Raw genomic sequence first — 14,412 nt, 5'->3', positions numbered from 1 at the left:
ACCTCTTTCAACCCAATAACCGGTGCTACAGCTGTACCATAACGTATTGTTCGATTCAGTATAGTGAGCTTTGCTGTTTCGCATTTGTGGAATATTTTTGCATTTAACAACTGTAATAAATTCATAAAATAAAATTAGCTTTGTTTTATTGTCTAAATTTTTTATAGGTTAATTTTTAAAATTGTTTTTTTTTAAATGTAAAATGGTAAACCTTTTCTTTATTAATAAAATACGTTATTTTTACACATATTCTATCAATGTAATCTATTAATAAGTGATTAACGTCACAAGATGTTTAGAAAGAGTTAGGCCATGTTAATTACAACAATTACCATGAATACAATTTCACAATACTTAGTAGCAATGTTTTAACATGAAAAGCTTAATAAAGTAAATTTTTTTAATAAATAAAGTAAAAAGTTTTAGGGTGACAAAATGTAACTCTGTGATATTTTATTACAGTTAATAAAAACCTGGCCAAATATAAGATTTATATAAAAATGCAATTAAAATAGAGCTTTTTAAAACCTATCAAAATTTATATTATCTTGAAAGAAAATTTGCACTTAGTATAAAATTTTTACAAAGAAACTTACGTAAACAATCAAATTTGTCAGGATCCGGTCCCCAAGTCTGATCATCTTGACAAGTAATAGTTTTTGTTTTAATACCAGGTAATGAGTTAATTGTTAAGGTCGGGTTGCAAGAGTAAGTTACTGTATCATTGTACTTGTAATTTCCACTAGTTATACCAGAAGGGTTAGATGTTCTAACATTGTTGTTTAATGGAGGTGGATCAGAACAAGAAAGCCCTGAAAAGAGTAAAAAAAAAAACTTTAATATCATAAACTACAATTTTTTTTTAAAATTAGTAAATACAATTAAAAAAGAAAGTGCACGTTAGGAAAACAATTTATTTTTTTTATGTTTTACTGTCTTACTTATAAATTAACATAATATTTAGAAACTAGAATATTATTAAAAAAATAAGTTTTTAAATCCCTATTTAACAATATTGCTTTATTATTCATAACAGCCTAATATAGCTAAATAAAATTGTAATTCATTATTGTAAGTCATACGTTGACATTGTAAAGTCGTAGGATCAGGATTCCAGATTCTAGAACCACTAACACACTCCAAATGTTTCTCTTTAACATTAGGATCTGCATTAAAACCATAACCAGGTTGGCATTGTAGTTTGGTTGCATTTTGACCTTCTCTCCAATCCTCTCTTACATAGAAACTCTTATCGGGAATATGAGGAGCGGAGCAACAACAATCTAACATCTCTAAAATTTTAATGTTTATTAACGTATAGTATACCACTAAGTGTATAAATAACCTAGAATTATAGTACTTTTAAGTTTGTAGATAACTTATAACTTCAGGTACTAAAGCTTTTAATACTAGTTTAATAATAAAGTAAAATTTTAAGGTGTGAAATTTTTTGTATTACAGTCGCAAGATAAAATTCAAAAGAACAATGTTTTTTTTAATTATGTTTGTTGAAATCTTTAAATCTTTTTTATTAAAATTTAAAAAGTGGAGATACGCAAAATCTAATTTATCCATATTAAGTTTTCAACATAAGACTGAAAGAACTTACGTTTATCACATACAAAGTAGTTTTGCTCGAGACAAGATCTTTCTTCTAAACCTTTAAGCTCAGAGGTCAAAAAAGAATACGTTGCACACCAACGCGCATACTGTAAATTTTGCTTTACATTATCTTTTCTTGTGCCCCTAAAATTAATGCAACAACAAAAAAAACAGTAATTCTAAGCAGAGATTTTAACAATAACTTCAATTTACATTAGTTGGTTAACATTACAACTTGTTTTCAGTAAAATAACTTAATGATTAGATTACATCGAAAATCATATAAATTTAAAAGAACCTTTCAGAAAAAAATAAAACTTTGTTTCACTCTTATGTAAGATACTTTCAAGTAACACTACCTGTAGCACCACTGATACTCAGAGTCGGTGCCATCACAAACAAACAGATTTCTAGTTAAACTTGGCATACCAGGACCGAAAGCACATTTCCTGTCTTCATGTTTCATAAAACCTCTTAACTTACTATCACCTGCTACATGAGCACATGTACAACCCTCACTAAAACCATCTTTTACACCTGCGTTAATGTCTGATACACTTGCAGGTTTACCACCTAAGAACGTATAATAGAATGCTGTCTAAGTAATCTGAACTTTTAAATATATATATATATGAAATAAACTCGGTTTATTAAAACAACAAACTAACTATTCCTCAATATTAAAAAGAGTTGTCTTAAAAACTTCTAACTTTTAAAAGCAAGGCGTTTACATAAGAAATAAACAGGATTTAATAAATACCACAGACTTACCACGTCTTAAACAATATATCTCTGCTTTTCTTTTATCATCAAATCTATTGTCAACAGATGGAGGTTCATAATTACAATCCGGATTTTTTTCGTACTTTATTTCTCCATTTTTTACCAAAAACAAATTTTCTAAATACATTAAAAAACAATTAAGTATTAGTAAAAGTGACATTTAACATACTATAAACCATTTGTAAAAACTTAACATCGATACCCAAAATTAAAAAGTAAGTACGTAGCTTAATTCAGAAGTTTGCAACTATGAGTCATATCATTTTAAAAATTAATATGTCCACAATAAATTAAGTAAACATTTGTAACATAGTTTACATAAGAATGTCACCCTTAATGTAAGTTTTAATTCGCCATTGTTTATAATTTTTTTAATATTTACTTTAGTGTTACAGCTGGCATAGAACTGTAAAATGTGCAGGTATTTTAAAACGTTAAAAAATTGGTATTCGTACATTTTCATCAAAAGAGCTCGAAAATTTTAAACCCACAATAGGTTAAGACTATATTTTTTGTTTTACCTAGTATATTCATCAGTTGTTTTATTTATTACATAATAACTTTTACCTGCAGGTCTATATCGCTCGTCACAGATTGATTCTTCACCATTTTTGGCTTTCCAAAAAGTTTCACAACTGTCATCTGTGGTTGGTCCTCCCATAAACACTCTGTCATAAGGTTCCAACTATAACATAAACCTCAAATATTTATGTTTGGTTAAAAACAATACATGTAAAAAAGTTTAGTCATTTTGAAATAAAAAAATAGTTAATTTTTTTTTTAAATAAATCACAATGATAAAAAAAGCTTAATCTTATGTCAATTCAAATTGCATTTCTTTTATTAAAATAATATAGCTTTGCTAAAATAAATTATGACCAAGGTATGATTAAAAAACTTAAAGTTATATAAAATACATCCAATATAATAATTATAAAAAAACTATAACAGTCAGATAAAAACAAACAATTTCATTTATTACAAATATTTTATATAAAAAACTTACTGCGTCCAGTAAAAAACTATGTTTGAACCCTCTTAGCTTAATATGAAACGTGTTACTTGACTGACAAACCCAGTGTTGGTAGGTATCACTAAAGTTACAAGGCCGCACTCTTAATGCTGGTGATTCTGGAACTAAAGTTCAACAAAAACTGTTACAAAGAATAATTTTGATAATACCTTATTAAACATTTTTTTACTTTTTTTTAAACAAAATTGGTATGTTTGTTAACAATATCAACCAAAAAATTAAGTTAATTAAGCAAAGTGTTATGAAATTATGCTGGAGAAAGTAAATACAAAACATTTTTAATAACAAAAAAATATAACACAATAAATTGTATGTTGTAGCGCACTACTTTATTGACATACGAAGCGTAGTATGTGTGTGTACGTTATACGCATGTTGTTATTACCTTTTTCCTAATTACTTAAGCGTCCCGCTGTTATCTTATCTTTCATTCATTCTGTAATTCACCGTTAAACTAGTAAGACGCTTTCTCACTTCTATTTAACTGCTACATTGGTGACCCCGACATCTAGAAACGACATTTCTAGAATGATTAAAGAAGAGAATTCTGTTTCTTTAAAATTGCCAAGCTTTTGGTCAGCTCATCCGAGAGTTTGGTATCAACAAGCAGAAGCTCAGTTTGAGTTAAGAAAAATAAATGTTGACCAGACGAAATACTTGTATGTGGTTGCTGCCTTAGATCAAGATACTGCCCTTCGGGTCATTGATTTATTGGAAAACCCTCCAAGCAATGACAAGTATGAAGCACTCAAACAAAGATTGCTAGGAACATTCACGCTTTCCGCACAAGAAAGGGCTTCTCGGTTGCTAAACATGCCTGGTTTGGGAGAACGCAAACCGTCCGAATTAATGGATGAAATGCTGGCACTGTTAGGCGATCACAAATCGTGTTTTATTTTTCAACACCTTTTTTTGCAACATCTACCAGAGGATGTACGTTTAGTTCTTGCCCATGATTCATTCGCAAACATGCATGCACTTGCGCAACGTGCCGATGCTGTATGGATGGCAAGAAATGCTCCATCACCTTACGCCATTTCTCGAGTTAATCGGACACTAACTGAGCGAAAACCCGATAAGAATGGCGATTCTCTATGTTTCTATCATCGCCGGTTTGGAAACAGGGCCAGAAAATGCGTTCCTCCTTGTAATTTTTCGGAAAATTAAATGGCCGGTTGCTGTCAGCGGCAGCAACCGGTAAACAAAACAATTTATTTTTTGTGCACGACATCAATCCCAAAATTAGATTTCTCATCGACACTGGTGCTGAAGTAAGTGTTATCCCGCCGACCAGTTATGAGCGACGAACAAGAACCAAACAACAACCACTTCTTTCCGCTAATGGAGGCAAAATATGCACATATGGGACTAAAATGACAAAAATTTGCTTACCTGTTGGTACATTTTTATGCAAGTTCGTTATTGCGGATGTTCTTAGGCCACTTCTTGGTGCAGATTTTTTGCGTAAAAACTCCTTCCTAGTAGACATAAACGGCCAAAAGCTTTTGCAAAAACCAGTTTTAAAAAACGACCCTCCACAAAAATTGGTATTGCAAGTCAATTCAACATATACATCGTTATTGCATCAGTTTCCAGGGCTTACGTTGCCACGTTTTGATCAAAAGACCACTAAGCACAATATCATGCATTACATTCCCACCATCGGTCCACCTGTTCACGCACGAGCTCGTCGATTGCCACCCGAGAAGCTTATTATTGCCAAAACGGAGTTTACAAAGATGTTGGAAATGGGCATAATTCAACGCTCCTCTAGTCCTTGGTCTTCACCCCTTCATTTGGTGCCCAAAGCTTCTGGAGGTTGGAGACCGTGCGGTGATTATCGCCGTCTAAATGCATTCACAGAACCGGATCGTTATCCGATACCCAATATACAAGATTTTACATCGCATTTAGACGGTTGTTGCCTATTTTCTAAAATAGATTTAGTCAGAGGATATCACCAAGTGCCAGTGGCCCCTGAAGATATACCGAAGACCGCTGTCATAACTCCATTTGGCCTTTTTGAATTCAGGCGCATGCCGTTCGGGTTAAAAAATGCTGCACAAGCTTTCCAGCGACTCATGGACAGTGTGTGTCAAGGTCTTAATTTCGTGTTCATCTATCTGGATGACATATTGGTAGCAAGCAAATCTGAGAAAGAGCACCTTGAACACTTAAAAAGTCTTTTTGAAGTTCTGTCACTAAACGGCTTAGTCGTTAACATTGACAAATGTCGATTTGGCAAATCAGAACTCAACTTTCTAGGGCATTTGGTTAACAAAGCTGGAATAATTCCTTTACCGGATAAAGTAAAAGCTATTACGCAAATGCAGCCCCCTAAAACTGTTAAAGGACTACAGGAGTTTGCCGGAATGATAAATTTTTATTTTCGTTTTATTCCTGATGCCGCACGCATAATGACGCCAATTTATAAAAGTTTGTCAGGAAAGCCAAAAAAGTTGATCTGGAATAAGGACACGCAATTCGCTTTTGACAAGGCAAAATTGTCACTTGCTAATTGTACCATGCTTCATCACCCCCAGGCGCATGCTACAACAGCCTTAACGGTTGACGCATCACAACAGGCGGTTGGTGCCGTTTTGCAACAAGTAATTAATGGAAAGTGGACACCTCTTGCTTTCTTCAGCAAATATTTACGACCTGCCGAAATAAAATATAGCGCATTCGATCGGGAACTGCTGGCAATGTATCTAGCTGTTCGCCATTTTCGTTATTTTCTCCAAGGTAGAGTATTTACCATCTACACAGATCACAAACCACTTACTTTTGCTTTTTCTAAAGCCACTGATCCTTGGTCTAATCGACAACAACGACATCTGTCGGCTATTTCCGAATATACGACTGATATTCAACAACAGATACATGTGCAAAAGCTTTTTTATACAATTGGATATCGCGATTTGGTATTCCTTTAAATATGTCGTCTGATCGAGGATCGCAATTTACCTCTAGTGTCTGGAGATCTATAAACGCCTCACTCGGCATTCAGTTACACCACACGTGTGCTTTCAGGCCGCAATCCAATGGTTTGGTTGAGCGATTACATCGCCACCTTAAAAGTTCGTTAATGGCGCGGTTGACTGGACCTAACTGGACGAATCAACTTCTATGGGTGCTTTTAGGTATAAGAACCGTTCCTAAAGAAGATTTAAAGGTGTCGTCGGCGGAGCTAGTATACGGCGCCCCAATTACTGTCCCAGGAGATTTCATTTTTCATGACCCTGACAAAACAAACAGCGAACAAAAATTAAAGCTTATACGCGAAAAAATCAGCCAGTTTATGCCACAACCCATGTCACGCCACGCAAATCAAACTACATATGTCCCTCAAACTTTAAAAACTTGTAAATATGTTTTTATTCGAAAAGATGCTCATCGCCCTCCACTGACAGCACCTTATGAAGGACCATATTATGTAATAAAGCGTGATATAAAAACTTTTATTTTGGATATTGGTGGTACCAAACAAACTTTGTCCGTTGATCGTTTGAAACCAGCCAACGTTGATTTGACGCAGCCTGTTCAAGTGGCAATACCCAAAAAACGTGGAAGACCAAAAACGAAACAAAATTAACTGTTTTTTTTGTAATTTTTAATTTTCTTATAATTTTTACTACGCTTCTGGGGGGGAATTGTGTAGCGCACTACTTTATTGACATACGAAGCGTAGTATGTGTGTGTACGTTATACGCATGTTGTTATGACCTTTTTCCTAATTACTTAAGCGTCCCGCTGTTATCTTATCTTTCATTCATTCTGTAATTCACCGTTAAACTAGTAAGACGCTTTCTCACTTCTATTTAACTGCTACAATGTGTAGTATTTAAATTAGCTATAGGAAGTATATAAAAAACCTTCTGTGGATTGTTGATCCATCTCAAAGGGAGCAGTTAAACAAAGTCCACTTTTAACATGCATAAGGTGGTAAGTAGAAACCCAAGTCCACATAAGATCAACCGGGTCACTATATTTGCAGGACTTACTATAAGAATAAATAACAAATATTTAAAAAAAGAAATAACATTACCAAAAATTTTTTTTTATTTATGTCATTGTATGACTAACAAATAGTCAAATTTTTTTAATGTACCAAACTTTTTTTTAAATTAATTGTTAAAATTAATTCTAATGTCTATGTATTTTTACAATATTAATTAACATAGTAACTGTAACATTTAACAAAAAACACACATCAAGTAGTAGTCTAAGTACTTTAATTAAACCGCTATTTTAGAAGCAAATAAGATTAATCTAATGTGTGATAAATAGAAAAATAGTAAAACACGTGTAAACACGTACTAAAAATCAGAAATCTAAACTTTTTTAAAACCATGTTACCAAAAAAATATAGGCCCAACTAAATTATTTTAAAGTTTATTTTGGTTGTTATAAGTTATTTTTTAACTTAAAACTTATTTAAATCAAAACCTTTTAAAGTTTATATAAATAAACTGGCATTCAGAATATTAAATATATATTAACAAAAAATCGAATTTGTATCTGTCTTGTTACCTTCTAGCATAATGATGACCACTTAAGGGATCTAAAGGTAGTTGGTATGTTCTATTTAATAAATCACCATACATACACCTCATTGCAAACGGTATAAGTGAATCTTTCTCCTTGTGAGTTTGCATATTGGAAATTTGAAACCCATCTTAATAAAAATTAAAAATAATAAAATATTAAACTTGACAAAAAATATATTGGTAACAGCAAAGTGGTTGGAAAAGATCAGGCTTGAATAGCAATTATCCCATTTTTTGCTAAAGCGCTTAAATAAGATACTATAAACTGTGAAATTTTCTGTCAAGCCAATAACCAACTGGCAAGTAAATTATCTGGTAATCATCTTGACAAACGCAACTAACTATAGACAGGTTCAGAGTATGTTACTCTATAATTTAACCGTAAAGTTGACCTTTTTACACCAAAGAGAAACAATATATAGATATTAATTTCATTGAACCTCTAATAAATGTAAAGAAATCTCCTAGTGATGACTCGGTTCCGTTGTCATTCCATTTCCAATCTCGTTTACTTGGATTTGTTTCATTTTGTAATGACTTGTCATATAAAGATACCCAAAATCTAAAAAAGTTAATCATATTAGTAAAACTGATAGTGTTTTAATGTGCTTGAGTTTTAAATTTAATTTTAATTAATAGCATAGCTTATTGAAATATGGTAGAAAAATTATCAACATTTTTTCAGCTAAATAAAACTAATTAAAAATCAGTAAAGTTGTAAAATTAATCAAATAGTAAATAAAAAACAATACAAAACTTAAAAATAAAAATTTTTTTTAAAAAGTTATACTTAGTTAAATAATGATAGTCAGCATCTGTCAATCCAAATTGATCAAAAAATAACGAAGTTGATTGATCTTCTACTACAGACAGTTTTCTAAACAATAAAAAAGGTCTTAACATCTTTTTACAGTACCATGTAAAAAATTAAACTAGTAGCATTGTTTAGTTAAAACAATTTAAAGCATGAGGTCCTATCGATTCTGACAATATATACAATATAATTTCACAACTGCCATTTTTTTGTATATATTCTTATCCTCGATGAGAAGGTCAACTTCACAACCTCATCATAGAGTCACAACTGTTACCCCAACCCAGTCTCAAGTTGCCTTTGGCAGTTTGAGATACTATAGATTATATTATAATTGTCCAATAATTAAGCTGCTGATTAAGTGGTGGCTCAGCAGAAATTAATACCATTTATAGCACCTTACTTAAAGGTACTACATCATGATATCACTGGAGATCGAACCCAGAATCTCTTGTAGGGTTGGAAGTGTTGTAACCACTACACCATGCTGCCGCTTAATTTTAAAGCTGACAGGTGTTAAATAAAAAAATAGCTTTATGGTGTTACTTTTAATTTTAATGTATTTTTGTAAATAATTACCCAAGGGATTTTTTACAATTTGATGAAGCTTCTTTAATTGTTCTTGCATATGGACTTGGTTGTCTTGTTTCCGACTTAGGATCATGTCTGAAGTTGTAGCAATGATCACGATGTACGGCAGAATAGTTTAATGGATAATCACAAGTAGCTTTATTAGAATATTAAATTTTTGTGTGTAAAAATTTAACTAATCGTTATTTTTTCTTTAATTGAACAAAAGTGTAATAATTTTGATATCCCTAATGTAAATTATACCTTTAATGCAAAGAAAAGCATATTCATCTGCACAATCTTTTTCACTCCACTGAAGATGATTAAAAGCATTCATAGCAACACAGTCCTTATCTTCAATAGTTGTTGATATGTCACCTTCCCAAGCACTGTAATGATGATCATCTAATGGTTCACCACTTGACCATTCAAAAAAACCTAAGCATAAAATTTGTAGCTCTTAATTTTGAATATTGCTCCCCAATTGAAAGATTGGATAATTTAACCATAACTTTTTTTTTGTATATATCTTTATCCTCGATGTGGGAAGGTCGAATGCGGAACCTAAACTAGTGCAACAACAGTTACTCCGACCCAGTCTCGAGTTGCCTTTAGCAGTTTGGAATATTATATAGATTATAATTGCCTGATAATTATACTGCTGATTAAGTGCTGGCTCAGCAGGAGTTCGTACCATTTATAGCTTCTTATACTCAAGAATGCTACAGCATAAGAGCAGTGGGGATTGAACCCAAGACCTCATGTGTGGTGTAGCAAGTGTTCTTACCACTACACCACGCTGCCGGTAAACTTAATAATATTATTTACATTGTGTTGTTATTTAGCAATAAAATGCTTACCCTCCACTCTTATATCATCCAAACCTAACCACCAATAATTTGTGATATTTGGCAGTTTTGTTGCTTTATCCAGAAACCTCAGTACGTCAGCCTTATTTTTAAGCTTAACAAAAAAAATAATGAAACATTGGTAATTAAAAATACTAAACTAAAAGTTGAATTTTTGTCAGTTATGATGAAAAATTAAAAAAAATAATAAATACAATGTTGTTAATGTACATTGCTGGCTACCACAGACAGTTTAAGCAATTCATTAACCAAACAATTTAAAGATTAAATTATTTAAAGGTATCCTATAGGGGTTCAGTTAAAGTTAAACACATATTACAGGTAAGTCATTTAAAAAATGACTTTGGTAAAATGTATTACAACTATTTATTTTTTTAAATTTTTTTTTGATATATCTTTATCCTCGATGTGAAAAGGTCAAATGTAGACCTAAACATAAAGTAACATCAGTTACTTCAACCCAGTCTCAAATTGCCTGTAAAAGTTTGAGATTTTATATAAATTATAATTGTCCGATAATTATGCTGCTGATTAGGTGCTGGTTTGCAGGAGTTTTTATCGTTTATAGCGTCTCAAGGGCGCTACAGCATAAAAGCAGTGGGGATTAAACCCACAACCCAATGGTGGTGTAGCAAGTGTTCTTATCACTACACCACGCTGCCGGTATAATATATTATAAAAACATATAAACGTTATTTAAAGTAAGTATGTTAGTTATTGACAAGTGTTGTACATTAGAATTCTTAGTTGAAAACCAACCAACTTGCCTAATGACTATTCTATAGGCCATTTTACATTTTAGAATTATGAAATAAGATCAACATAAGATTTTATTTACTGTAGGTAGTACAGCACCATCTCTTCTACATATTTCAACAGCTGTTTTGTAGTCAGTTTGGTTCAACTGATAAAGGATGTCTGTGCCCTCGTGACTAATATATTCTAAATTAAAAAATCAACAAAATTGGGCTCTAAAGACCACTAATTATACATAAAGTTTACCTAAAAAAGAACATTGCTAATAAAGTTCGTATTACGAATTACCAGTTTTTTTGCATATTTCTTTAAATAAAGTTTCTTTTGGATTGCTTGCATTTTCTACAGCTTCCCGAAACCAATTTTGAACATAACCAACTGTACTTTGTTTCAAATGGGCTATTAAGTGATTTGGCAAGATACCTTTGCAACCCAACTAAACAAAAACAATTATCCTGAATATGTTAATTATAAGAAAATTAATTTAGGATTTTTTTAGAAATGTGACACTTTATTACAAAACAGTTAATTATATTCTGGTATTTTTTTAAATATTTGAATACAAAAAAAAAACAATTTCTATTTTAATATTAGAAATTGTTTGCATATTAATTTACTTTTTCTGCAATATCTCTAACACAATCTTCTGTTAAAACTGGGTTATACGTTAAACAACCTTCTGGTAAAACTGTGAAAATATTTAAAGATAGACTTTGCTGTTAAATATATATTTCAATGATCAAATCAAAATTTCTTTATGTTAAAATTCTTTTCAAATTACGTCTTAAAATCAGTTAATTCAGATACAATTATTAAACATAATTTTTTTGTATGTATATATCGCTATCCTTGATGTGGGAAGGTTGACTGCACAACCTTTACATAGAGTAACATCAGTTACCCCGACACAGTCTTGAGTTGCCTTTCGCAGTTTGGTTAGTTATACAATATAACTGCCCAATATTTACGCTGCTGATTAATGCTTGCTCAGCAGGAGTTCATATCATTCATAGGGCCTTACTTAAGAGCGTTATAGAATAAGAGAAGTGGAAATCGAACCCACGACCTCATTAGTGTAGCAATTGTTCTGACTGCTACAGCACACTGCAGACCAATTAATATGTTTAAAAAAAACTTTAAATGTTTTTTTTATTGAAGTAAAAATTTCGCTTACCTACTTCACAGACAAATGGAAATTTTATTGCACAATTATAATCATTCCAAAACTCAGTTTTTATACTCGTAAAATCTCTACCCTCATCACTTAAATCCAATCTCATCGCTCCACAATTTTCATCCACTTCTCCATTTCCATTATTTGGCTCTGTGTATTTAGTTCCTCCATAATTCCATCTCTCAAATGGAAATGGACCTAAATTTTTATTTTTAAATAAAATTATTTTATATTTTAAAATAAATGTTAACCAAAATTTGAAGCCATTGTACAGGTAAAATCATAAAAAAGTATACGTATCAGTTTGGCATCAGTTTATAAGTTGCTTTTTATTAAATATTAAGACGCACGGTTAATATTTTATCATTAAAAATATTTGCATTTAGAAATTAAAACACCAAAAAAATTTTAAAAAGCAATTTTTTATTTAAATAAGTTAACATTTTTTGTTGCTTCTTAAAAAGTTGTCAACTCTTAGTATAGCATGTTTTCTAACCTTTTATTATAACTAACTCTAATCTTTTATTATAAATTTTTGTATCTGTTGCTAACATCTTAAAATACTCTTTTATTATAAGTTTAACTAATGGTTTTAATATATAAACAAAAACCTACCTTTTTGGCAGCTTAAAACATGACCCAATCGATAACAACCCCAATCTAAAAAAAACTGTCCATCTTTATCAGCATACCAGGTACCACATCTTTCCTCTAAGCCAGCATATTCCGAAGTCAAAAGTAAAAATTCTGCATTATTCGGATCTACTTTATGCCATGGATTAAATTCTGGAAATAAAATTCATATTAAACTGGGAAAAACTAAATACATTTTAAGCGTTTTAAAAAAACTTTACAATTTTTTTAGAATTAGAATTCGTCAAAAAAAATTTAGCTTAACTTTCTATTTAAAATTTTACTAGTATGATTAAAATCATCCGGAAGAGGAATTCTATTTCGTTGATACCAAAGTGGATTAAAATAAGTCTGTTCCCCATCAGACCACAAAAAAGGAGGCCAATTTTTGGGATTCGTTTTTGCCAAGCCTTCTGGTGTAGCTTTCCGCTCCATTGATAACCAAAAATAATGATGTGAATGTAACTCAGCTAGATGTACTCCTCTATCACTTAAATACTGAAAATAAGTCTACAAAAAAAATCATTAAAAAAGTTTAAAAATTCATTAAAAAAGGGTTTATTTAATTTTAAGAATTTTATGTTAGTTTTATTTAAACAATTTAGTTTACAAAAGTTTGAAGAACCTACATCATGATATCTTGTGAAAAAATCAAATACATCTTGGGTTTCAATTTTAGGAAGAATTCCTCCATCTAAATTTGTACAAAACTTAACTGCTAGATCTTTATTAAAAAACCTGTATTTCTCTTCATAGTAAAAATGCCAAGTTTCTAGTACAGAGGTTGTGTTGTAGTTGTACATAGGAATTTTACCATTATTTGTCATATCTTTAAAAAATGATAAATTTAAAGTTAATAAACTTTCAACAAGGCTATAAATATAAAAACTTGGAAGTTTTTATAAAATTTACTGGATCGAATAAACCACAAGAACTATATTAAAAAAAAATCACATGAACTAAATTTCAAAATGACCTTAACCCGTTTAAATTTCACATGATATATGTGATTCATTTGATATACATTTAATTGAATAGATTAATTCAGTTCAACTGATCCTGTATATTTTATAAAAACCTAAAACTTGGTATTAAACTTTTACTCCATACTCTCAATAAAATTTTAATTATACGATTAAAAAATTGTAAGGTTTCTGTACTGGATAAAATAAACATTCTATAAATATATTGCGAACTCTTGATATTTAGTTCTAAAAACAGTTAAAATAAAAATATTTAAATGGTTTTTAGTATGTTTAAATTATCTATTTAAACTTTTGTGCAAAAACAAATTACTTTTAAAAACTGGTGAAAAATTTAAAACCATTCCATTGATAAATTTCCAAACTCCTTCAGAGTCAAAATCACTAAAACCTAACCAAGCTGATGAACCTGTATTGGCCATCTCTATATCTATCATGTTTCTAATAAGAAGATCATGCCTATCTTTATTATAAGGCATAGCTAAATGGCCACCATGTCCTATAATTATTAAGATTTTAAGTATTTGTTATAAAATAATCGATGATACATTAAATTAAATTAACATACTAGTATATAGCCGATTATAAAAATAGTTCTTTTGTCTTAATGAGCTTTTAATATAAAGTATATACTGATTAAAATAA

The 14,412-nt window shown here is 30.8% G+C and overlaps 2 protein-coding genes across 2 annotated transcripts; both read left to right on the top strand.

Moving 5' to 3' along the window:
• The first annotated feature begins 3,925 nt into the window (after positions 1 to 3,925).
• On the top strand, positions 3,926 to 4,585 carry LOC145759516 (uncharacterized). Its single transcript, XM_082573394.1, has one exon. It carries the CDS (start codon positions 3,947 to 3,949, stop codon positions 4,583 to 4,585), a length of 639 nt encoding a protein of 212 aa, XP_082429520.1. The 5' UTR covers positions 3,926 to 3,946.
• A 1,771-nt stretch (positions 4,586 to 6,356) lies between these two features.
• Positions 6,357 to 7,013, top strand: LOC145759326 (uncharacterized). The gene has a single exon (XM_082573169.1). The coding sequence runs from the start codon at positions 6,357 to 6,359 to the stop codon at positions 7,011 to 7,013; it is 657 nt and encodes a 218-aa protein (XP_082429295.1).
• The last annotated feature ends 7,399 nt before the right edge of the window (positions 7,014 to 14,412 follow it).

This window comes from Corella eumyota, chromosome 1 (assembly GCF_963082875.1).
Source record: "Corella eumyota chromosome 1, kaCorEumy4.1, whole genome shotgun sequence".
NCBI lineage: Eukaryota > Metazoa > Chordata > Ascidiacea > Phlebobranchia > Corellidae > Corella > Corella eumyota.
This window is presented reverse-complemented; position numbering and strand designations above follow the sequence as displayed.

What these genes read in the sequence shown, in the direction of transcription:
- LOC145759516 (XM_082573394.1), top strand. Translation starts at nt 3,947, where the DNA reads ATGATTAAAGAAGAGAATTCTGTTTCTTTAAAATTGCCAAGCTTTTGG.
- LOC145759326 (XM_082573169.1), top strand. Translation starts at nt 6,357, where the DNA reads ATGTCGTCTGATCGAGGATCGCAATTTACCTCTAGTGTCTGGAGATCT.